At 41.0% G+C, this 25,615-nt stretch overlaps 1 protein-coding gene across 1 annotated transcript in view; it reads right to left on the minus strand.

Annotated features, from left to right (window-relative positions):
- PIK3R1 (phosphoinositide-3-kinase regulatory subunit 1) overlaps positions 1 to 25,048 on the minus strand; it is an 85,408-nt gene extending 60,360 nt beyond the window's left edge. Inside the window, exons 1-2 of the mRNA XM_003806793.7 lie at positions 24,910 to 25,048; positions 13,851 to 14,570 (exon numbers count right to left, since the gene is read on the minus strand). Of these exons, the coding sequence (XP_003806841.1) occupies positions 13,851 to 14,184 (334 nt within the window). The 5' untranslated portion in view covers positions 14,185 to 14,570; positions 24,910 to 25,048. The remainder of the gene's footprint in view (positions 1 to 13,850; positions 14,571 to 24,909) is intronic.
- Positions 25,049 to 25,615: the final 567 nt, after the last annotated feature.

Consider the following 25,615-nt stretch of genomic DNA (forward strand, 5'->3'; position numbering starts at 1 on the left):
ATCACTGTGAAACTCACCTCATCCTTCTCTTCTAGAATATATGAAAGGCAGCTGGTCTCACAGCTAGACTATAACAAAACCAGGAAGGAAAGAAGAAAGGAAGGAAGGAAAAAATATTTTCATTCTTAAAGAACATAATTACCCAAAATATTAAAGGGATGTAACAACTAGATTGGCATTCACCGAAAGCAGTTATGGGGATAAAAAACAGTTACAGTGACAATACACTTATTTGGGGTAGGCAAAGAGGTCTCAGAGTCTGCTGCAAAGACTCAGGTTCCTGGCAAAGAAAACAAGAGTAAACATTTTTTGCATCTTGTCAAAGTTTTCCTTAGTGAGGGCCAAAGTTAGATGATTCCAATCACAGAAGGGCTGGAGAGATGTGGTCTGACAAGAACTGGAGTTTCAGTTAAACAACTGTGAATTTTATGCTCCAATATGTTTAAACTTCCTCTAAATGTTAAAGCTGACCAGGTTTCTCAAGTTTCCCCTAAGGGGAAGATTAGACCACAAGTGACAGTTACAATATAACTGTACACGTAATGCCAATCCAAACAATGAAGGCTAGTGAAGTAGAAAGAGCTGGCTTTCAATCCTTTCTCTAAAGCTGCTTTTAGTAGAACAGTACACTCAATTATACAGGCAGATTTGTACAGTGTACCCAATAATGGCTTTTCTATATGATGGTTTAAATATAACATTTACTATATATCATATACGAATACATATTATATACAAATATATATTTATACATAAACATTTATATATAAGTAATATATATATAAAAGTTGAATATTATATAAATCTATAATGTTATCTACAACATTAAGAAGCACAAGCCAAGTGAGGGCTACACTGAAAGTTAAAATTTTAGCCAGTTAAGAGCCACAGGTTCCAACATGCAGAAGGAATGAACTGCCCTTTAAAAGTAATCACCTCTTTCCAGCCTGCGGTTCTGATGAGGTTCTTTTGCTGTAAGGAATAGTAACTCACACATCTGCTTTATTCTTTTCAGTTGTTCTTGTGTCTGTTTCCTGAGAGGAAAAATCTGCTTGTTTAACTCACTTTGTCATATCAGACCGCATCATACGTCACTGGCAAGCCAGGGAGTCATCTGCCTTTGGCTCCGGGGTGCCTTGTGGCTGGTCGGAAGTCAGCAGCATCAAGCAGTGTGAACATTAACCCCCGGCGCCCCTTTCGCTGTATTGCACAGTTGCTTAAGAGCATTGGGTCAACAGTCAGACTGTTTGGGGTCAAATCCCAGCTCCTCCACTAGCTGTGTGACCTTGGGCCATCTCTAACTAAACTTGTTTATCTTTAAAACAGGTATAATAAGGCCAGTGTCATAGAGTTCTTAGGAAAAGTAACAAGTCAATGGAATAAAAGGTTAGTGCAGTACCTGAAAAATAATGCGTGTGTTGAACACACAAATATATGTATATGGTCAATTTTATATGTATATATGTATGTGTATATACGTACATACATATGTTAATGTCTGTATTTCTTTAAAGTATTCATATATAGTAAACATTTTCCCTGTATTATTTTTATTCTTTCTTTGTTGCCTATCTTTTGGAATATATATTTCTAGGTGTTTAGAAGATACATACTTTATAGTTTTATTATTTTGATAATTACTGAAGTTAACCAAAATGAATTACGTTTAAATTTACACCTTTTTAAATTATAAAGCTTAACAATAAAAAGGCAACCTTTAGGTACTCCCACGTGAACAAGAGGTTTAGTGTATCTTTCCTGAGCTCCTGCTTATCAGCGAATGCCTCTCAATTGCCTTTCCACATAACATATAAGGAGGAAGCTCAGTAAGTTCTTAAGTCACCATCTTTTCTCCTCAAAACTCTACTAAAATCAATGCACTATTTTTTTTTTTTTTGGCATTTATTGCTAGAAAGGAGAAGAAAAACAACTTTGTTCCCTGGTAGCTAATATCTTGCCAGATATTTTGGCAAGGTACTTTAACATTATTCTTAAATAGAAATGCCCAAACATATTTTTCATTGATTTCACATGAAAAATACGGCAACACTTTCAAATCTGCACATGTGCATGAAAACTTCTTATAATGATGTTGTTCTATTTCACTTGGTTCCCTGTTTATCAACACTTGTAATTCTCCTGTTAGATATTCTCTCTATATATCTTCTCCCTCATTTTATGTTTTTATCCTTTGGATTCCAAAGAGCTTTATCTTGTTTCTCCTTCACAACACAGACTTTATTTTCAGCTCATTACCCCCTTACACATGAATTTTAATATGCTATTACATTTTTAACTTAGTCTTTTTTTTATTGTTTCACTCCGATTTCATCCCATCTTACTGTCGTTTCATCTCATAACCACCCGACTACTTTCTGTCCCTTTCATGAGGGACAGAAATAAATCATAATACTAAGTGGAAATACTATAACAGAAATAAATTATAATCAATCAGTTCTGGAGGTCTACTCTTCTTTCAAATCTCCAGTATGATCTCCCTTTTTCTTTTATAGATGGACATGGTTCAGTAGGCTCGGTTAGGTTTTTCCTGTTTATCACTAAACAAGGAAAGACCTACCCATGCCTGGTGACTGCTCTGAGCTAAGGGATCCACTTGGGTGCTGGTTGTTTGGCAGTCTGAGATGAAAAGGCCAATTCCAAAGTGGTTTTCATTTCAACATGGTTTTGGTTAGCCTGAGAGAAAAATCTCCTGCGTTCACCGCCTGGCTTTCTGATGCTCTGAGTGATGGAGAGCCTGTAATACTCAAAACCCTCAGTGAACACAGGTCTTTCTAACTCTACCCCACCTTCAGCACTTTATTTTCATGGATCAGGATTCTCAGAATGTAACAGTAATAGCCCCTAACTTACCATTCCAGCTCTCTCTGGTTATTTTCTAAGTTGTGACCTCCTACTGATTAGAAAGGCTCTGTCGGAGAGGACAAGGAAGAGGGGGGAAGAGCATTCCTGAGGACAGTTCCCTGGGCCCTTTCTGAATTACGGACAGAGTTAGGGAAGAGATGGGTCTGCCCTGCTACTTTTAAGTAGTCAAAACTTATCCTATATTTTTTAACCCCGGTTCTGTTGAGTTTACAGTAGGCATTTCTTCCCACTAATTCTAGTTTTATGTGTTAAGAATATTTTTTTTTTCTTCCTATCTTCTTAGGAATTGTACTGAGAAGAGGCTCTCTCGGAGACTCTCAAGAAGCTGTGTCAGGACTACCAGTCAGAGGCCTTTTTAACTCAGAAAACATTTAAAGTTTTTTTTTTTTTTTCCAATGGGAAAATAAGTAAATAAGTAAAATTTCTCAACTTCGCATTCGAGAAGTTCTGCTGGCACTCACTACCTTTGAGAGACTATCTCTGGGCAATGTCACACTGTCCTATTAGACATCTGAAAATAAAATTCACCTGTGCCTTTCCCTTACCCCCTCAATCACCCCTCTGCCCTTGGAATTCAGGTAACAGAAACACAAATGTTATAAATTTGGCAGTGGCCAATTTTCCTGAGAAATATGGTTTGGCATTCAAAGGAATTTGGCAATTTGTACTCAGTCTTTTTAAATGGCATTTACTGCTAACCTTGACATAATTCAGGTACAAGACTTCAGATTCATCTGAATCAACTTCAGGTTTCTTGTTTTTATGGACTTCAAGCAGCTGCTATCCACAGACCAAAACACACAATTCTTATGCTGGATACCCTCAAGTTTTTGGCTTTTAAGCAAGTAATAACTCCAGTCTGTGCTCCATTTTAATCAAAATGATATAATTATGAGTCTGAAATAAGAAAACTTGAAACTCAGGGAAACATTTAAAGCAGACATTTAACTTCTTCAAAAACAACAGAAACGAAGGTAAATCTATTTATCAAGGTTATAAAACTTTTGAGTTATCTGATCATGGTGTATTTCTTCCTGAGAAAAATTGCATTTACATGCACATACCCAAAACTTTGTCTTAGCTTCATGGCCTTATCCGTCTCTTTGTAATTCAATCCTTTCAAATATTTACCAGACATAAGAAAATGTTGTAAGTCACATATAAATTGGAGGTAAATTTCTGGAGTTGCATGAATGTAATAGCTAGTGAAACTTAACAGATAAAGCAGACATAATTGAAGACCACCCAAAAAGCAAAATTCAGTTACCGATCACTTCACAAGAGACTGCTTAAGGAGATCCTCACGACTGCCTGCCTTGCCCAAAATGTTCTTGAATCTTATCAATGTGCCATCCCTATGAAGTCCCCTTTCTTTTTAAATATTTACACAATCACATGACCTTCAGTTTTTAAATCTCAAAAACGGTTATAGGGCCAGGCGTGGTGGCTCATGCCTGTAATCCCAGCACTTTGGGCGGCCGAGGTGGGCGGATCACGAGGTCAAGAGATCGAGACCATCCTGGCTAACACAGTGAAGCCCCGTCTCTACAAAAAATACAAAAAATTAGCCGGGCATGGTGGCAGGTGCCTGTAGTCCCAGCTACTGGAGAGGCTGAGGCAGGAGAATGGCGTGAACCCAGGAGGCGGAGCTTGCAGTGAGCGGAGATCGTGCCACTGCTCTCCAGCCCGGGCGACAGAGCGAGACTCCATCTCAAAAAAAACAAAAAAACAAAAAAACAAAAAAACAAAAAAAGGTTATAATATGCCATCTTTGCAGGGTGGTTGTGAGCGTCAAATGAAAAATGTCTATAAAATGCCTGGCAGGGCCAGCGTGGTGGCTTGCGCTGGTAATCCCACCAGTTTAGGAGGCCGAGGTGGGTGGATCACCTGAGGTTAGGAGTTCGAGACCAGCCTGACCAATATGGTGAAACCCTGTCTCTACTAAAAATACAAAAATTAGCCAGGCGTGGCAGCATGTGCCTGTAGTCCCAGCTACTTGGGAGGCTGTGGCTGGAGAACTGCTTGAACCCAGGAGGCAGAGGTTGCAGTCAGCTGAGATTGAGCCACTGCACTCCAGCCTGGGCGACAGAGTAAGACTCAAAAAAAAAAAGAAAAAAAAATGCCTGGCAGAATAACTAGCAAAGAGTAAGTTTGCAAATGTTTAAGGTTCATTTTGAAGAAGACATTTTCAATAGTTAAACAGACCCACAGGGAAGTGTAAGACAAAAACTATAAGATGTACTTTGATATACTCTAACCAAATTCATTATATCTCATTCCTTGGTACTCCACAGATATTCCTTATTATTTAGCAATAAAATCATCTTGTTCTAACTTCTTCAAATACTTCTGAATCAAAAATAAACTTACTTTTTGCTACCTGAAAGAACATGGTAAGATTTAATTAACAATGTGTAAAATGCTTTGAAATTATGCATTAATGATGCCACAAATATTCAGCTATGTTTCTATAGTTGGGAAACAAGAATGCAAAAAAAAAATTCAAATGAACTGTTTACTGATAAAAAATTCTTAAGCATTGAAAATTATTTATTTATTTATTTATTTATTTTGAGACACTCTCACTCTGTCGCCCAGGCTAAAGTGCAGTGGCACAATCTCGGCTCACTGTAACCTCTGCCTCCCAGTTTCAAGCGATTCTCCTACCTCAGCCTCCCTAGTAGCTGGGATTACAGGCATGCACCATCACACCCAGCTAATTTTTGTATTTTTAGTAGAGATGGGGTTTCACCATATTGGCCATGCTGGTTTTGATCTCCTGACCTCAAGTGATCTGCCCACCTTGGCCTCCCAAAATGCTGGGATTACAGGGGTGAGCCACTGCACCTGGCCTCAAAAATTATTTTTTTAAATAGAATAAAAATAAAGCCATCAGTGTTTAAGATTAATAGCTAAAAAGTTAACATATTATATCTAATATCATAAAAATTAATCTTATTACACCCTTGAGTAGTTCTGAAAACTGCATTTTACCAAAAACCAGTAGCAGGCTAGAACCAGTGCTTGCTGTGGCACTGGTCCCATGTGCAAGTCTGAGAGCATTATGTCAATTTTCTTCTTTAGGAGAAAGCTTGGAAGATGACAGTGACAACCCCAGACAGTCACTCTGACTTCACAATGCAGCCTTGTCTAATGCCTATGCTAACATGTTACCTCTTAGGTAGATTTAGAGGGATCTGAATAAACAAATGTTATAACCATCACTCTCTACTTACCTTGGAAAATTTAACAAATATATATGAAACAAATCTGTAGGAACTCTCAGCACAGATCATGTCAACGAGTTTAGCGCTACTGCACAGATACTGTTCAAATGAGGCAGTAAGTCTCAAACCAGTTTAGATACCAGCAATTGCTAACTGCCCACCAACAGAAGTAGAGCCTAAATATTCACACTGGTGAAACATGTCTTAAAACCATACACCGCATGCATCTGCAAAAACTTGATACCAGGTGGGCACTTTCATAAGCAATAATCCCATACAATCCATGGACCAGTCTCCAATCAGATCGTGCAATGAGGTCATGTAAGTACATCTTTCCAACCATCCTAGGTTGTTTCTCTGCATAAATCCTCTCACTACATTCCCTTATTCTCATATACAGGGCTTCTGGGTTGCATTATTGGGGAAACACTACTAGTGAGAACCAATTTTTCTGGGTCTTATTTCTCCGACAGTTCTTCTGATTGGGAAGAGAAGGATTAAAACAAAAACTGCCGAAACTCAAAAGAGACAGCAGCATTTAGCTTCTCATCTTACAATTAGAGAACACTGGAACTAGAACGTTAAGGAATTTATAGAAAGCAAAGCAATGTGGAATTTCTGATTCAAATAATATATCACAGATTTATATTTCATTTATGCCTATATTCTTTACGATCTTGGATATCAGATTTGATCATCAAATTACGTCTCCTGCAATACGCTGTAATAAATTCACAGTTATAACTTCAAAATGAATCAAACTGTGACAGGACAGAATAATCTATAGGCATTACATAATCTACCAACTGAGAATAGATAGATAGACGAATACACATACATCGCAAACACCTCCAAGCAAGAAACAGTCCAGAGAGGGTATTCCTGAAAATCACAGCCATGCCTTAGGTGGTATAAAGCCATTGGGAGAAAGTTCTGCATACATAATTAAACAAAGGTTTGCAGCTGATTTGTTTTGTTTTTAATTGCAAGGATATATTTTAACAATGTATACACTATGTTATCCATTATATAACAATGTATACCATGTTTTGTTTTTAATTCAAAGTTATATTTTAACAATGTTTCTACTACAATTCCACGCACTGTTTGTATACTGCATGGAATTTTCATAGTAAAAATAAAATATTACATAAATTGGTAAGAAGGAATAACACATTTATAAAGTAGTCTGATATTCTGTTAAACAACTTGACATTTTAGGTACACTATACCCAAGCAATTGAAATAAAGCCCATTTCTAGTTCACTTTGTCCCCCTCCATGTGTCCTCCTCTATTGAAAGCCTAAGGACTGCTTTGATATCGAATGCTATAAACTCAAGACCTCAAAACATTCAGACATAATCCATCATGCAATTATGCTTCTCATTTCAAGCTATCACACCATGTTATTTTCTCCTACCTGAGACTTCAGACCAGTGCTACATCCTTCCCCATGGAAATCTGTTAGCAACAAAGATACACATATATGCAAGAGCCAGCTGTACTGCTAACATCTGTTTGGTTTTTACTAATCAAAACATGGATATGTAAATGATGTCATATTTGGCACTCTTATTTGCCATAGGTAAAAAATTCTCCCCTTTTTGGGTGCTACTTAGCAGATGTAAGTCAGCATTTGTTGTTGAATTTCAGAATTTCTAATTTTTTTTCTAACTCAGAGAAGAAATTCTTACTAATCAGAATGTCTCTTGTTGTAGACAAAGATGCATCACCTAGAAACCAGAGAAGACTGACATCAAATTTATCAAAGAATCTATTGACAAGTTAAATAGAGAGTTCCATATTTATAACAAAGAAAATTGTATTAGAATATCAACATTAACTTAGTTGCCAGAAAACAAAATATGCTCCCTCTAATTAAATAACTCCTATTTGAATCAGAGGTGTGTGAGGGCTTTACTTAGGATATACATATAAGGACACTGGACCCTTTTCCCATTTTTGAAAAAAGAACACAGAAAGAAGTGTATAGAACAGAAGCCTTAACAAAAGCATCTGAACAAACATTTCACTTAAATAAGAAAATATAACTTGCCTACCATAACCCTGTGATTCTAAAGGACAGAGGCAGAAACAGACACCTGGCAGAAAGCTTCTTCTCCTCAAATACTGTCTTATTCTGCAACCCTGGACTTAACTGTCACCGCAGCTCTAGGAGAGAAGTTCAAGTGATTCCCTTCAAATAACACACTGAGGGAAGGAGGGAGAAATGCCTTCCTCTCCCCTCTGGGTAAGAGAGCCTCCCTACTCACAGGCCCCTCAGAGCGTGCCTGTGAATTCCTAAAGTGGCCAGGCCAGCTCAGGGTAAGAACCCTCCTGCAAAAAGCAATAAAAGTGAGAATCCTGTCTCTTTTTGTCAATTTCATTTTCAAAAAACCACGGATACACAAATCGCTAATTAGGGCTACTTTCCTTTCTCTTACACATTTTTAGGGAAACAAAGTTAACAGAAAAAATGTTTTTAAAAAATCAAGAATGTATTGAAAATATAAATGCTCATGAGAGGGTGAACTGTGTTGCAATAAGTAATTTAATATGCAAATGACATATTCTGTGACCCTAAGTGGTTAGGCTAATCTGATTTTATTCAAAATAATTAGCACATTTGTTTTTTCCAGACACACTCTTTAATCAATTATATTTCAGTAGAAATATATTTCATTTCCTACTGAAACACAGAGGGCGAACACTTAAATTTTCATGCCTGGGTAAAAATCTCCATAATGTCCTGATGAACTTTTCTTGTGGTCAGAAGTTAGAGACAGAGCTCAAAGGCCCTTATCTTCTAAGATCCTGTAACTGACCCAACTTTCTCGCAAAAACAGAGTGGTCGATAGATGCAGAATGAGCAGTCAGCACCATAAATTGGGTGGTTTTCCCCATCACTTGGGCTTAACAAGACAAACCTCCAAGTTCACAGCAAAGACTTAAGTAGGAAGGAAGGTGAAGAATGTTATGAGAAAGTATATTCTGAAAGAAAACAGAATTCATAAAGGCAGGAATTTGTGAAGCAAAGCAAATTACTTGCACAAGCACTATTTGCCTCAAGGAGACAGCGTAGGTTATGACCAATGGGCTCAGCAGAGGTGTGTAATTTAGGATCAGGTCACTATTTTCTGTGACCTCTGTACAGTGTAGTCAATGTTTGTGATTTATTGCAGCCCTGCTTTCTGGACAGGGAACAACAACCATGAAGGGACACTCAAATGCTGAATGTGAAAAATGTAACAATAACATGCCTTGGGAAACCATGAAAACCAACACCAATGGTGGCCTTTTTCTTTCTGTTTAAAAGGGATTTTGATCAAAATTTAGCATAAGCCATGTCAAATGCATGCTTTATGTCTTAGGTTTGAAACCAGCTGAAATCCACTGTCAGAGTCTGCAGGAGGAGCCAGGGAGGGTTGTGCAGGTCAGGATGGAGGTGGGTATGCAGTAAGTAATCTCTTGTGTTAGCAGGTTTCAGTGCACTACACAAACTAACATGGGCACAGACTCTCACCCGTCTAAATATTCTGCATTAGCATGACTTTAATTAAAGGATCTCAAAGTATGAGTTAAAACCACTGTCTTGAGAAATAGCCCCACTGGATGGCTTACATATGACAGAGGAATATATTTTTATTCCCATATCCCTATATCCCCATTTTCAATCAACTCATTTCATTGTGTACAAGAGAAAATACAGGACCCTGGCTGAATGGGGTTGGTGTAGCGGGATGGGATGCCAGGATCTGAGCAAGCTAAAGCAGAAAGAGCCATAAGATTGCCTTTCAATAGCTGCCTCACCCAAGGACATGTAACACCCACCTTGCACACCCAGCACACTCTTTATCCAAACAAAACATGGAAGAGGTTCTCTCCAAAGAACATAACATAGGGCTCTACTGGCTTGTAGAAAAATAAAATAAAACGTCATCCTCATATTGGCAATTTTAGCCCCCATGCAAAGGGAAGGAGATAAAAGGATGGGAGAAAGGGCACAGAATTTGCCCTGAGGATATTCGCTGACCATGACAGCCCCTCTACTCACTTGGCTTAAGTGACTGAAGGTACTATCAGCTTAATGCACTTTCCCACCAGCAGAACTACCTGTCCCAGGCCCTGGGAAGAAAATAAAGAGTTCTGGAGACATACCAGGCAATGGTTAAGGCCAAGGCAGGATGCCTCAGATGGAGGATGTGGATAACAAATAAGCTGTTATTTTCTAAAACAAGATGGGCCATTAAGCTTTGTATGACTGCACGTGACATTCAGAGCACGTGGTCAATTTCAAAAGCAATGCAGAAAGTGAAATAGCTGTAGGATAAGCTGCAGCAGCACATGTTTACCAGCATGTTGGGAAACTACCACACTGTCCTAGGTACTTAGGATAATGGGGGACCACAAAGATCTCTCCCCTTATGGAGCTTAAAATCTAACAGAGGGAACAGTCAATGAACAATAAACGTAATAAGTAAACGATATCGTGGGTTAAGTAATCAATGATTTGCAAAAGCAGAGAGGTAGGTCCCAGGATAGAATAGCGTAAGTAGAGCCAGACTCCATGAGACGAAAGATTTGAGCAGAGAAGTGAGAGTGGGTCAGTCAGGCAGATGTCTAGGGGAAGAGCTGTACTAGCAGAGGAGAAAAAGCACAGCTCCAAAGGTGGAAGAGAGGCATGAGAGAGCATCTCAGGGCATGCTGGCTCTTGAGCCTTGATTTCATCTTTTATCTTTGCTTTCCAGCACAAAATAAGGACTCAGACCATGCTTACTGAATGTATTTAAGTCCAAAAACATCCAAAATTATCCAATTAAAACAATTCATTCAATCTATATGCCAGGGCTTCCTAAAAAACTGCATGCAAAATGTATTGGAAGAAAGTACAGTGCCGTATATAAGATTTCCTAATGGGTTTTTGACTCTTTCTCTCAAAAAGTTAAATATCACAGCTTTATTTCCAAGAACATACAAGCAAAGTGGAAAAGTAAGACTCTATCGTACAGGGAGGAATCTCTCACAGAATGTACTCTTGGCCAGAGTCTAAGGACAATTTCCTTTTAAAAACAGAGAGGGCAGCAAGGCTCAGCAGGACACAGACACACAATTGGCATGCAGGCTGTCCTCGCACCCTCTGTCTACCCTGCTGCCCATTAATGAGGTGTGCCAAGTCCACAAAACAAAACTGCATGTGGTTCCTAGACCTGGGGTGGGGGGTTGGTGAGGAATAACCTTCTAAATGCAATAAACACAGCATAACATGAAAAACTGACTAAGTCAGGTGGAGGTGGAGGGTGTTAAAAGGAAAAAAAAGAAAAGAACTAAAGAATTCAATTATGGTAAGAATAGAACAGAACTATCATTTCTTGCCTTCACACAATTTGTCACTGCAAAAGCTTTTCAAAGAAATACAAACGGAGGCAAAAGAAACTAGTCTCACAGGTTCTAACATATAAAATTTGTCCTTATAACTACTTTCCATATCTATTCAACATGCAACTCATAGGAGCTATTGAATTCTCGCTTCATAGGAATATTTAAATGAGAATACAAGACCAACACTTCTAGAAAATTGAATGTTTAGTATTATACTCCCCACATGACCCCCCCCAACACTCTCCTTTCAATCTTTCAGTTATTCCTAATTTCTCATTTATATTCAGGCTCTAATACTTTTATGCACATTATCATGGGTCTCTTTCTTGAATTCTGCTAAAAATTTTCATTTCACTCCATCTTTCCATGTATTAAAGAAAAATGAAAAAGCTGCTAAAAATCTCAATTGTCATCACATTACATGAGAAAGCAAGCATTATAAAATAGTTTAGGATATAAAAAGAGAAAATGACTTTTCCTATAAGGAAAGACTTGCTTTTCTGTACACCAGAGCCAAAGAAACTTGCACCTGATAGCAATTATCAAATGCAAATTTTGCTTAGAAACTGCTTTTATAAAATTGTTTTGTAACTAATCTTGACAAGGTGCCCTTATTCCACCTTTTAAATAATCTTCTCTAATTCAACTGAGATATGTTTATGATTCTGTAAAGCTCTGTATTCTCGGAAAAATTAAATCACTTTTCCTTTGGAATTAGGCTACTGAAGAAAGCGTTTTTAACTTAAAAAAAATAAAAGGTGAAAATATATAACTTGGTGGAGAAAAACGATTACGTATGTATCTTCAATCTGCTAAGTGGTGCAATGGTTGATAAAATCACTTATGTATGTGCGGAGAGTCATGGTTTTTTGATTGATCTGCAAAGAAAAATTAACTTTGGCTTTTGAACAATATAATAAAAGATATTATTTGAACATTATAAAGTATAACATTTATGAAATAAGTATCCCTTTGGGCTGGGTATGGGAAAGAAAAGGGCTTCCCTTCAGGTATCATTAATAAATTCCTTGATTTTAACACAATATTCCCAATCTATTACCACTCAATACTGAAAGGCAGCTCTTACCCTTGCATTCTGTTTCTCTGTTCTCATTGTCTTATTCACTTGTGTTAGAATAAGGCAACATTAAAGAAGGTATAATAGCTTACTAGTGGTATCAGAATCTCTTCCAGAAATATCCTGTGATGCCAGTCAGGTCTCCTCAATATATAACTACTGCAGTTAGGCCCACCCATCTTAAACCATTCCTTCCCATTCCCTTCTTAGACCCTAAGAAAGAAGACTACACAAGAGAAAAAAGAAAAATGCGTGTGATTTACTAGTGAGGAAACCGGTATTTGACAAAGCTGATAACAGCAAAGCTGAGCATAAGGCTTGTCTCTGTGTGAAACCGAACAGAAGATAAACCTTAAAGACACAGCTGTGCCTGAAGCGCAAGTATGGACCATCTCCAATAAGCAATAAGTGGTTTTTGAATGAAGGTGGTTTCCATTTAAGCAAAGTATTCAGTGAATTTTTCTTCCCCCTCATGAAGGCAAACCAGACTATAGGCATTAATGCTACAAATGACACTACCCACAAAGGAAGTGAAATCCCTTTACTTTTATACTAACTATAGGATTGGGTTTCAGCTTTGGCCACAGCGATCCTGGAGAGGAAACCAAGAGGTAGATACCAGGTTATAAAAACAATGGTTTCTTCTCAGCCGAGTTCTGTGGTCATTTTATTACTCTCTACATTTTTCCATACAAATCATGTTAAATATACTTATATTAGACTTACCCTCCACTTTCCCAAAATTATTATTAGATATACACAGGTTGAGTATTCCTTATCTGAAATGCTTGGAACCAGAAGTGTTGTAGATTTCATGTTGTTCTGGATTTTGGAATATTTGCATTATACCCCTTGACCACTGAATCTGAATTCTGGAATGCTCTAATGATAATTTCCTTTGGGTGTCAAAAAATTTTGGGTTTTTCAGCATTTTAGATTTCATATTTTCAGACTAGGAATACTCCGCCTATAATGCCAATTACAAAAATAAGAAATATAGTAGATGTTTAATTCAATGACAACTATAATACTAGTGTTCAACGACACTCACTAAACAGGTTCTCGGATACTGTGTCCCTATTTTTATAACAACTTCCAACCCCACAAACACAAATTTCTAGTTGTGTAATGATTGACCAAGCTTTTATGCACCACACATCAATTCAGGTGCAGTTGCCAAGATAACTTCTGCCCAGAACATAACGACTCAACCCAAACTTAAGACTTTTCCTTAAAAAGAAAAAGAAAGGGAGTCATTAAGCAACCACTTATCAATACTGACCTTGTTGTTCAACATCTGCTTCAGTTTTCGAAGAACCTGGTGCAACAGGAAGAGGCCGAGGTGGCCGGGGCTTTGGTGTGGGAGGCGAGATTTTTTTCCTTCCAATATATTCTACATAAGTTCCCGGAAAGTCCCCCCTTTCCCCTGTGGTTTCATTATAGCCATTTAACCAGCCAATTTCTTCAGGCCTGGCTTCCTGTCCATCACTGAATCCAAGAGCTACTAAGGACCCTTTATTCACAGTCAATATGTCACCCAAGTGCAAGTCAATATCTTCTTCTCTTTCCTTTTTATAATCATACAGCGCTCTGTACTGGTACCCCTCAGCACTCATGTTTGCAAATCTGCTACCATGCAACAGTTGAGCCTGGTTGTACAGAGCAGTCTGATTTTACGTTTTTATGAAAAGTGAATTCAGAGAGTGTGTTAGAATTCCTATTATGTGTCCAGCAGAGGACAAAGGACCACTCTCCAAAGGTTTAAGAGGAGAGGTGACTGGCCATACGGCTGTCCATCTGTCCTCCATTAATGGTGTGACCGAAGACAGGGCTCCACTTCCTCTGCGTGCCACAGTCCTCTCACTGGCTTCCTTTTCAGCAACTTGTCAACACTTTGAATCCAGGCTGACTCTCACAGCGAGGCCCAATCCTTTCTGACACTTTTGTCACACTGTCCATCTGTCGTCTGATTGTACCGTGGCACTCCACACACGAGCTTCACCTAGGAATGAAAAAAACGAGACTTAAGAATGAACAGCACACTTTGCCATCTGTGTTAATTGGAATTTCTACTTCCATTCAACAAGTACTTAATCGATTTGGCAGACAGACACAGGCCAGTGTGCTATTGCTTGACACAACAAAGATTAGTAAGGCAGTCCCTGCCTTCTAAGAACACTGGGCGGGGGCAGAGGGGAGGAGTGTCGGCATGAGGCAATGTCTCAGCGATAAGACGAGTACACAGAGCCACAACACTAGTACATGTCATAAGAGAGGCAGAAACTAAACACTACAGGGTTCAAACGAGGGAGAAAGCACACTAACTGCAGGAATCTGTAGACAGAATGGCATGTGTGGTGGGACGCTAGTTACTGAAGTGACCAAGAAAATGTCATATTCTGAGAAGAGCTAGAACAGGCAGTCCAATCCGTCTGAAGCCAAAGAGGGAGCAGTGGGATTGGGGTTAGAGATTTAGGTAGGGGCTGTAGGACATCACGCATGCCCATGCTGAGTTTGTGAGTAATTCAGCCCACAATGTGGAACACTGAAAGGGCTTGGTGAAAAGTGAGCAATAGGATCAGAGCTGCACTTGAGGAATATCAATCTAACCACAATGTGTGAGAAAGGTGTGTTGCAGAGGTCTGGCCAAGAGGTAGTGAGGACACAAACCAGGGTGGCAGCAGCAGGTGTGGAAAGGGGAGGAGTGAAATAAACACTGCAGAGAAAGAACATGTGGGATGTGGCAAATGCTTAAATGTGCGGCGAGAACGAGAGGAGCAAAGGGTGCCTGATCCTGCATTAATGAGAGTTTGGAGCACTATCAGGCAAAGAGAAGCCAGGTGACCTGATGGGCTGACGGTGATTCTGGGCGCCCCTGTGCAAGTGTGCTAGTGGCTGATGAAACCCTGGTCTGTGATTCAGAAGAGGAAACATGCTAGGGATTTGGCAATCAGCCACAATTAGGCAGGGCTGAATTCAATGGAATGGAAGAGCTCACAAGGACAAATTAAAAGTTAAAAAAAAAAAAAAAAGATCCAAGGGCCAAATAGTGAAGTTCAATGTATGAAACTGAGGAAGGAAAGTCAAGGTTTAGAGACAACATCCCAAAAACAAGGAAGAAGAGTTTAAGTAGGAAAATGTGATCCCTAAGACTAAATCCTGCAAAGGCATCCAGACAGGAGAGACTGAGTCAAGGCTAAATAATTTGGGGCTTCACCCATGATGGAATCATCACGCAGATTCCAGTCCAGCAGTGAGGACAGCAACAACATCTTAAGGAGTTAAAAAATATTAGAGAGGAAGTAGCAATGGTTGCTACAGACCACTCTATAAAGACAGCTTGATGGAGGAAATGTGAAATGTGTTTTTCTTTTTTGTTCTTAAACATAGTGGAGGCAAGGGAATTAGAGAGTTACTAAGTCAGAGGAGATGGCTGAGAACAGCATGTACACATATACACTTTGTACTCCAGGCATTTCTCAATGTTATCTTTATTATAAAGAGTAAAAGCCACCCAAAGGTTTCAGTTAAGCTGGCTGCACAATAAAGCAATAAAAACAATAGCCACACAATTTCAGTGGGCTATATCAAAGAGAGCTTTTATAAGTTTTAAAGAGTGGAACACTTTAGAAGTTTAATATTACAGGCACTCGTCAGTGGAGGCATCTTAAGAAGCAAAATCTAATCATAGATTAATTGTTATGTTGGCATTCAGAAGTGTAAAGTATTCAACTTTACATGGGTAAAGCCTCTTAGCTGTAATACAATAACACACTTAGGAGAGTTACATATTAAAAGAAGCAAAAACAAACACTGGAAGTCTTTGTGGAGCAAGAATATTAATTGGGGATAGTACTCTACTTTGCATTTCAGTTGTCGGAGAAAAAAATCAAAGCAACCAATAGAGCATATCAGAAAAATAAGCTATATTATTTGTTTAAAGAAAGCCTTTCCTTTTGAAAGATCCAGAATCAAATTGAATATTCACTGCATAAATTCACATGAAAATGTAGAACTAGCAAATCTCATTTTTAGTACTAATGTACTCTGTACAAAAGAGACAGAGACCTCTAAAGAACATGAACATTTACATATCCCTAAATGCTTAGAAACCAGGCAATGTGCCTAAGAATAATTTAATTCCTCCAAATCTGCCTTGAAATTTTTGTTAGCTTTTCCTGGCAATGTATGTCTTTTAGGGGGGAAAAAAAAATCCTCAACCAATAGGCTGGGTAGATCTTTATGCCAGCTGCTTCCTAACACTTCCTCTATTCCAGCCACCCAGTGGGCCAGTTTGGTGGGATTCTTAATAGAATGGGAAGTATAATGAACAAACTCTTCCCCATCTTCAATCCTCCAGGAACCATCAAGCAAGCCCCTGCTCACAGCTTACCTCTGAAGCTGTTCCTTGCCAGGGGGCTCTGTATTAAGAAAAGGCTCCAGGACTTGTCAAGGTTTTACAAACCTAAAAGCTGTGCTTGAGTCTGCCTGAGGCTAAATTTGTGCAAAGGGAAATAGAAACCTAAGGAACATGATGACTTTTAGAGGCTAGACACCAGAGAGGCAATCCCTGTCTGAAGTGACAGAGAACTAAAGGTCTCTACAAATTCTCTCTCCCTTGCCACCTGTAAGAAGAACCTTACTTTGTGGGTAAGAAGAACCCTGTGCAGAACTCTGGGTCCTCATCTGATAAAAAGAACCACAAATCTTCTATGACTCTAGGATGGTAAATAGAACACACCATTTCTGTCTTCTGAGACCCCAAAGTAAGGCCAGGAAGATGGATACAAACAGGGCATCCATCCATTGATGCAGACGTTAATTCAAGGCCAGCCATTAGTCAGTGTCAATTAAGTGGTCTGAGGGCAATGTTGTGGGGAAAAAAAAAAAAAAAGGAGAGCAGTCAAGTCATTGGGGTGGGGACTGGACAGCATGGTGATAAGATGTAGAGAGCCCTTAGCTAGACAGAGAAGGCAGCCACCCCTACTCTTTTGCACATTGTACACTTTCTCCTGAGTGCCATGTCCATTTTGACGTCTGTCATTCTTGAGGACTGAATGGGTTAATCCACATAAAACTCCGGTTAAGTATTGGGTGATGATGATGATGATGATGATGATGATGATGATGATGATGATGATTGAGTTTGTACACATATAGCTCCCAATTAGTATTAGATGATATGATGATGCTGACTATATATAGTTATATATAGTCATATATATAGTCATATATGTATGTGTGTGTGTGTGTAGATAACTATATAAAAACAGGTACTATCAGTAGTCTCACTTAACATAGGACAGAGAATATCTCTGTCACGATAATACTTAGCAATTGCGAAGAGGAACTAGAATTCAGATCCAGGCAGTCTAGCTCCATAAGTCCCATTTTTAACACTTCCAGCATCTACTGCCTGAACTCAACTTGCTTTGGTGTGGATGATGCAGGTTCGTGGCCTGCACAAGCTGATCACTCCAATTAACCTTAACTGTCTGTCTGCCTCTTTAACTCTCTCAGACAGCGGCTTTACTGATAGTGTATGTGGCTCTTTCACACTACCTGCACACACAAAAAAGCTATTTTAACTCGGCAGTTCCATCAACTCCAAAACCCAGCATCTCAGCCATGCAAATTTTCTTCCAAAGAGACTTCATTAAAATGTGTCCCTGCGAAAGAAGTCCATAAACTAGTGAATAAAAGAATACTGGGCACACCACTTCTGGAAGGCTGCCCGCTTCTGGAATACTGCCTATTTCTGCTCTATGAGCTTCGCTTCTGCCACCTGTATCCTTCTTAGCACCTCTGCCTCCTGCCACTATCCCAGGCCCCTCCACTGAACAATTTCCAATAACCCAGCTCCTCCTTAGGGGGATATGGCACTGCCACAAGGACTGTCACATCTAGAGGACTGGGAAGTTCTCTTTTCTCTCATCTTCAAATTCTTCACAGTACTGCAGAAGACCCAGCAGCCTGAGGTATTTGGCAATACCTGTGTAACCACCACCCCTACCGAGATCGACCTGGAGCCTAAACTATCCGAATCAACAGGATTTTTCCTCAGATTCACTCTATCATGCCTCTATTCTCTTTCACTACATATACCTGCCCACTAAACTATTTTTACCCAGTTCTGACATGATTATTCACATAGCAAAGGCTTTTTATATGTAGATAACATTATCTACAATGTAATATTTTCAAATAACCAAGGCAGTTTTGTGATACAGGCTCCAAGCTAGTGCATGCATAAGTTATTGTAACAAAGGGTATAAAGGAATCTTATGAACAAGTAAACTAACTTACTCTTATATAATATCATATGCAACAGTTCAAAATTTTGTTTAAGGAATTTTTCTCCAGTCTTTCAATCCTTCTAATGACTGCCTGCAATCCCATTAATCAGAAGCATATTTTCTGTCCCTGCTAACATACAGAGCAATTCTCTTTCTATTCCCCAAAATAAAATTGTTTCTGATGTTTGACAAATAGCAATCCACAGCTACTTAACGTACAACTGCTGTAAAGTAGATTTTCTGTGTAACCCTCTAACCTATAGGCATTTTGGCAAAGAGCCAAACAAAAAAGCCCTCTCTGACTTTGTTGAGTTACTCCATTCTCCATTTAGAAATGACAAGAATTTGGAGAACTTGATGGACAGGCAGGAATACAGGATATTTTTAAATCACATTAAATTAATCAAGAATATATCCAAGTCATGTGATTCTATCTCCCAATGAAATTAGCAGTTAGGCATTGGATGGCAGCACGAAATGGGTCTTCAACCAAGGCAGGAGGGTATGGAAGGGTTCCTGGGCCCACAGCCCATATCTCTCTACAGTCCATCTTTTTAACTTCAGTGTGCTAGTTCAGAGTCTAGGTCAAGCTCCTCACCTAAATTCATACAGTCTTTAAAAAAATCATTATTTAAAAATGGTTTACCTTCCAAATCATGGTGTCCCAGAAATCATGAAAATCAAGATGAACAAAATTAAAATATCCTAGTGTCTTAGTCCATTTTGTGTTGTTATACTGGAATTCCTGAGACTGGGTAATTTATAAACAACAGAAGTATATTTGGTTCTGGAGGCTGGAAAGTCCAAGAGCATGGCACTAGCATCTGGTGAAGGCCTTCATCTTATGTCCTCTTGCAAGGGCAAGACAGCAAGACAGGGCCAAACTCGAGTTTATAACAAGCCCATTCCCAAGATAACCAATCTACTCTTGCCATAATGACATTAATCCATTCAAGAGAGCACAGCCTCCTATTAGGCCCTACCTCCCAACACAGTTGCATTAGGGATTACATTTCTGACATGTAAACTCTGGGGGACACATTCAACCCAGAGCACCTAGTAAACATAATAAATTGCCTTCAATTTGAAATGATGAATTTAGGGTGAATTTTATGGTATGTGGATTTTATATCAATTAAAATAAAATGAAAATAATGGGCTCAGATTAACCCCAAATAATAGACATCAAATTCATTTCCAAACCAACCAACTAAATAGAATGTGTTGCATGCTGCCATGCTCAGGGCTGGGTGTGTGGTGTGGGTAAACAGGCTGTATAGGCTGTAATTCTCGCCTACAAGCCCTTTTGGTGTTGTGTTTGTGGGGTGAGGGAGAGGAGAACAGGTAGCACAAGCCCAGGTAACACAACAAGGAGCTAGGGCTCTTCAGAAAGCAGCCAACATGAGGGGAAGGTACTGCAGGAAACACAGAGGAATGACCCTGGCCCAGGTGACAGCAACGCTTAGGCACGCAGTAGCCATTACGCAGAGGCTGGGAGAAAGGGTGACGTAGCTTCTGGGACCTGAGGGACAGACAGATCCTATCACCCAGAAAAGGCCATGAGGCTGACCATTCCGGTTCTCTGCATCATCACAATGAAGAGGACCTGAGGGGGCAGGAGTGAGAGGACTGAAGGGGATGATTTCAAGTCTCTCTTCTTTTGAAAAAAAGATGCTATTCTGTAAACTTCTTGGCAAGGTTAGTATGAACACTGAGCTTCAGATTCAGGCAGCTGCCCCAGTCAGATTGTGCCTAAATATGTAACCTCAGGAAAGTTACTTAAACCTCTCTGTGGCACAGTTTTATCATCTGTGAGACAGCTATAAGCAAACCTACAGCCCACAGAGTCATTATGAGGATTAACAAAATGACATACATAAAGCACTTCGCTCCATACTTGATAATAGGAGCTTAGGATAATTAATGCCAACATAGTACTTACTATGTGCCAGGCACATAGTTCTCAGAGTTGTACATATATCAACTCATTTAACCATTACAATCACTCTAAGTACAACAATTATCCCTATTTTACAGATGAGAAAACAAGCAGATAAAAGTTAAATATTTTGCCTAAAGTTACATAGCTAGTAAATTGCAACTATTATATTACTATTATTTCTATTAGTATTGAATGTCACCTACTGCCATTTATACAATTCAGACTTAACAGAGGAACAAACATTTGTGAGGGATTTTCTTCTGCATTGCCTCTTAACTCTGCAAACAGTTCTAAGTGAATCCTGAATCTAGCTAAAATAAAACTCCCGCTGTCTTAAACCCCTTTTGGAGTAAATAGATAAAGGCTGAGTGTGGACTTTGCCCATGTAGTTCTCTCCTTACCTGAGGTAGAGGACGGCTCTACAGAGGTCAGGACAAAGGAGGCCTGGGAGAGGCCAAGGGATGTGTACATGTGTGTGTGCATCCCCAGGATTTAGAGATGAGTAGCTGTGTCCTCATGGTACAGCCCTTGATCCTGGGGCAGAACCCCAGGCTGGGACACTGGGACATCCGGGGAGGAAGACAACAGGCAAGGAATGGCTGGTCCAGATGCCTTGGCTTTATTAACTCACTACACTCACTGGTGGAGTCTCCTCACACTTTGGCCAGACTCCTGTGACTTCAATACTCTCTTGGATGATCATTAACCTGACAACTATTTTGACTACAGGTGCCTGTGGATATGTATTTGATTTACTTTAAGGAAAACAATGCTAGCAGAATAAAATCTCCAAAGATGTTTCTACAGTAGACATTTTTTCCAATAACACTATACTACAATCACTCTAGCCTTTCAAATAAATAAACACCTAACATCTAGGGGATAAATAAAGGCCATACAGACAAGTTTATAAGTAACTATATAGTCTATTTTTTCAGCTCATGTGGCTTAATGTACATGAAATGGTCGTTAATTGCCACTCTTTTAAGCAAGTAACTCCATACAAGTATTGGCAGAATCATGGCAAGTAATCACATTAGGGCATTAGGGTGTACATAAAGGAGGCATGGGAAAATGCAGTAAATGATATGAATATTTTGAAAATTAATTAAAACCTAGGTTTTGATAAAAAGCTGTGATATAATTTATATTCTGCTTTCTAAAGTAAAAACTAACTTGATAATTCCTTCCATTGATAACTAACTTTCTAGTCTTCCAGGGCTTCATTCAAATGCTTCATTCTCTTGCCTTCACTTGCAAACCCTGTGCCCTGCAAGAGGTAGAGCTGGAGGAGCTCATATGAAACATACAATATCTTTTGCATTGTGTATGCCTTGACGTGAGAGAATTCCAAAACCCAACACAAACATTATCTCAACTGGCTATATTCTACTTGAGCATAAAAATCAATTTTTTTTCAGCCTGCTCATTCACCATCTCTTTATTCAATAAAACATGTATTTTGCAAATCACAAAATGCAAACACAATAAAAGCTGAACTAGAATTGTTCCTATTTTAATGATCATGTGAACAATCTTTCAGAGTAGATGCCTTTTTACAATACTCCCCTGAACGACCAATATGTTGATTGAACATATCAATTTAGGTTGATATGTTCAATCAACATATCAACCTAAAAATTATATGACAGTCATGGAAAAATGTAAAGAAATGGCCAAAACTTTTAACAGTACAAAATTTGGGTTACTTTGAGTAGGTTTGCATTTACAATTCAAAGTCCTTCAAAAATCACGTTAGGTGAAACTGACATTACCAGAAGATAAACGCATACCACCATCATCACTGTCTATAATCAAAATATGTATTCCTATAACTTATTGTTCCACTTCTGTTTCCCAGAACCAACTTTATTCTGTGAGGATTTCCTGCGCTTAGTACATTTAAACTCAAGAAATCGCTAAAGAAAAAACATTCAATAAATGGGAAACAAAATGCTTTTTACACTGACTATACAGCATCATGGATAGGAAGAGACTCACTGATATCATTATTTTTAAAAAGCAGATAAAACATCAAATAGCAGTGTGTACACTGCAGAGTTCTGTTATGCAACTAAGAACAGGTCCCAAGTCAAGATGAAAGTTAAAAGTAAATGCACATTACACTTTGCAAGCCAGCATCAGATACATTAAACTTTCTCCCAATCATAAAAATCTATCCACTTCTCTGGAAAAAGTAATATGACTGTCTAGTACCTACCTGCATATAAAAGCTGAAGAGGCAAGCAGTGACAAAAACCAGCAGTTCTGCAAGGCAGGGAGCCTCCTCCACTGGCCTTTCCAACTTAAACCTTAACTCTGAACCAACATTTCTTCCCAAACTTTAGCCGCAGGCGCGCGCGCGCGCGCACACACACACACACACACACACACACACACACACACATTACTCTTATTTTCTTTATACTGGTCAAAAACACTTGCTTCCTAAAGTTTAATCAACTTTTGCACCTAAGAAAACTCTTATCTGCTTTCTTCTAAACGGTTTTTCAAGAACAGTGTAATCTGTCAAAAAGTTATATAGCTAGTGAGTTGCTTTTTCTTCCTTTTTCAATGTTAAAAGATACTTGTGGCCTTCTGTGCGGAAGTCACCAAATTCCTAGTAATTCAAACTGTGACAATCTAATATTCTAATAGCCTGCTTAAGAAATGAACCTGTCTGCCCACTCCAACCCTTCCTAGCTAATATCTAACCATCTTTAAGGTTGCCAAAACGTAACAGAACTAATGAAGCATTAAAATATAACTCCACATCAAGCCTTGACCAATAAGCTCTGTGAATATCCCTCCTGATTACTAAAACTTGAGCCTCATCACACCAAAATGACAATCTTATGTTGCATTCAAAACCCGGAACTGCTTTATCCATTGGTACTTCGCACTGGCTGACAAAGAGGAAAAGAAGAGAAAAAAAAAACCCTAAAATCATGAAGCCCCCAAATAAAGAGCAGACTCACACTCGGACACCAACAGCGCTGCAGCTCAAGGGATTAACGGTGGAAGTGAGACCTTTCCGATATTAATAGCGCCCCGGGAAACAGAAGAATTCCCCCAAACCCAGTTGACACACATTCTGCATTCAACACGTAACAGCCATTCTGCATATACCCTTGCATTTCAGGCTCCAATTCTGGTTATCAAAGTGTATTTCTGTACAGGAGTGCCTGGCCAGAGGTTTTCTGTTCTCTTTGTCTTGTGATCTGAGGGGCAGTTTCTGAGCTTAGGTTAGAGCTGTGGTTAGAGCTCACTAGTGTTAGAGCTGTGGTTTCCAGAGAATTGCCCACGATATTTTAGCTCCGGGTTGCAGGCTCCCTGGCTCTCCCCAGCCGGCTCCATATTGCTGGGCAGGTCCCTCCCGCCTCGCCCCACGTTCCAAAAAGCTGGATTTCCGGGCGGTTCCAAGACCCCACTAAATATGCCTCCAACAACCTGCCCAAGCTTGGCTGGCACTAAACGCTGAGTTAGGGCCCCAGCGACCAACCGCCCCGAGGCGCACTTCCCCCACCCCGGAAGAGGAGGGCGGCAAACTTCGGAAGGCGGGGGTTAGGGGACGAGCTCCGGGGACCACCGCCGCCTCGCCCGCCCCGGGAAGGGCCCGGGCAGCGACCCTGGCTGCAGCTGGAGGGCCACGGGGGAAGGGAGCGCTCCTTCCCGCAACACGAAGGCAGCGGCCAGGGCGCTCTCCTCCGGTGAGGGGCCCCGGAAAACTGCAGCAAGGCGACAGCGGGGACCCTCGGAAGTGTGCGGTGACGGAGGGTGGGAGGAAGCCCGAGCTCGTCGGCAACTCCGGGGGCAAATGCGACCGGCGGCGTGCAGGACCAGCTCGCAGGAGGACGGGGGAAACGGGAGTCAGGATGGCCGGGGTCTCACAGGACGCCGGCCGCGCGCGGGGGTAGTGCTGCCCGGCGGCCAGGAGATGCCGGAGGCGGGGAGGGCCGGTGGCCAGCCCGCTTCCCCCCGGCGGGGCTCTGCAGAAGGAGAAGCCGCTGCCAGTGACAGGAAGAGAGTCGCGGCAGCCGTGCACACATGCACCGCCTCCCCCGCCCGAGCACACACACCCGGGGCTGCTGCTGCCTACCTACCCCGCCCGCCGGCTTCCTTCCTCTGCGGGGCCCGCGCTGCAGCGGTGGCCTCCTGCCCGCTCGGTTCCGACGCGCCTCCAGCCCGGCTGCGACCCGCCGGCCGTGCCCGATCCGTGCTTGCCGTCTCCGACAGCTAGCCTGCCGCCCTCGCCGCTGCCGCTGCTTCCTCCAACTCCGCTCCAGCTGCTGGCGACTCCTCTCCGTGCGCCCGCAGCTCCAGCGCCCGGCGCTAGCCCCGCCTCCGGCCCGGCCCCGCGCGCCCCGCCCCCGAGCCCACACCAACCAGAGCCCGCGGCTCCGCCCCTTTCCGTCCGCACGGCTCGGGCCTCCGAGCCGGCGGCTGGCAGTGGGGGAGCGAGCTCAGGCCTGGCGGACCCTTCCTGCCACCGCCCTCGCCTTCCGCCCCCCAGCCGCGGGGATGCCCCGGGCGGCCGTGCTGTGCGCTGCCTCCGCTGCGGAGTGCTCTGGCCCTGCGCGTCCCGGGCCCGCCCGGCTGCTGGGCGTCTCCCAGCGCAGAGGCGGAGGGGTTCGGGGAGGTCGAAGACAAGTTCAGACCTCCCTGGAGGCTGGCTGCGTCTCTAATCCGAGTGTCTTTCAGCCAACCCCAGGCTTTTTCGAGCCCCTAGCGCCCCAGCAGAGTGGCTGGGGTGGGGAGGACTCGGATTCCAGAGCTCGCCAAAGCGGAGAGGCCCTGCAATTCCTGGTC

The sequence above is a fragment of the Pan paniscus genome, chromosome 4 (assembly GCF_029289425.2).
Source record: "Pan paniscus chromosome 4, NHGRI_mPanPan1-v2.0_pri, whole genome shotgun sequence".
Taxonomy (NCBI): Eukaryota; Metazoa; Chordata; class Mammalia; order Primates; family Hominidae; genus Pan; species Pan paniscus.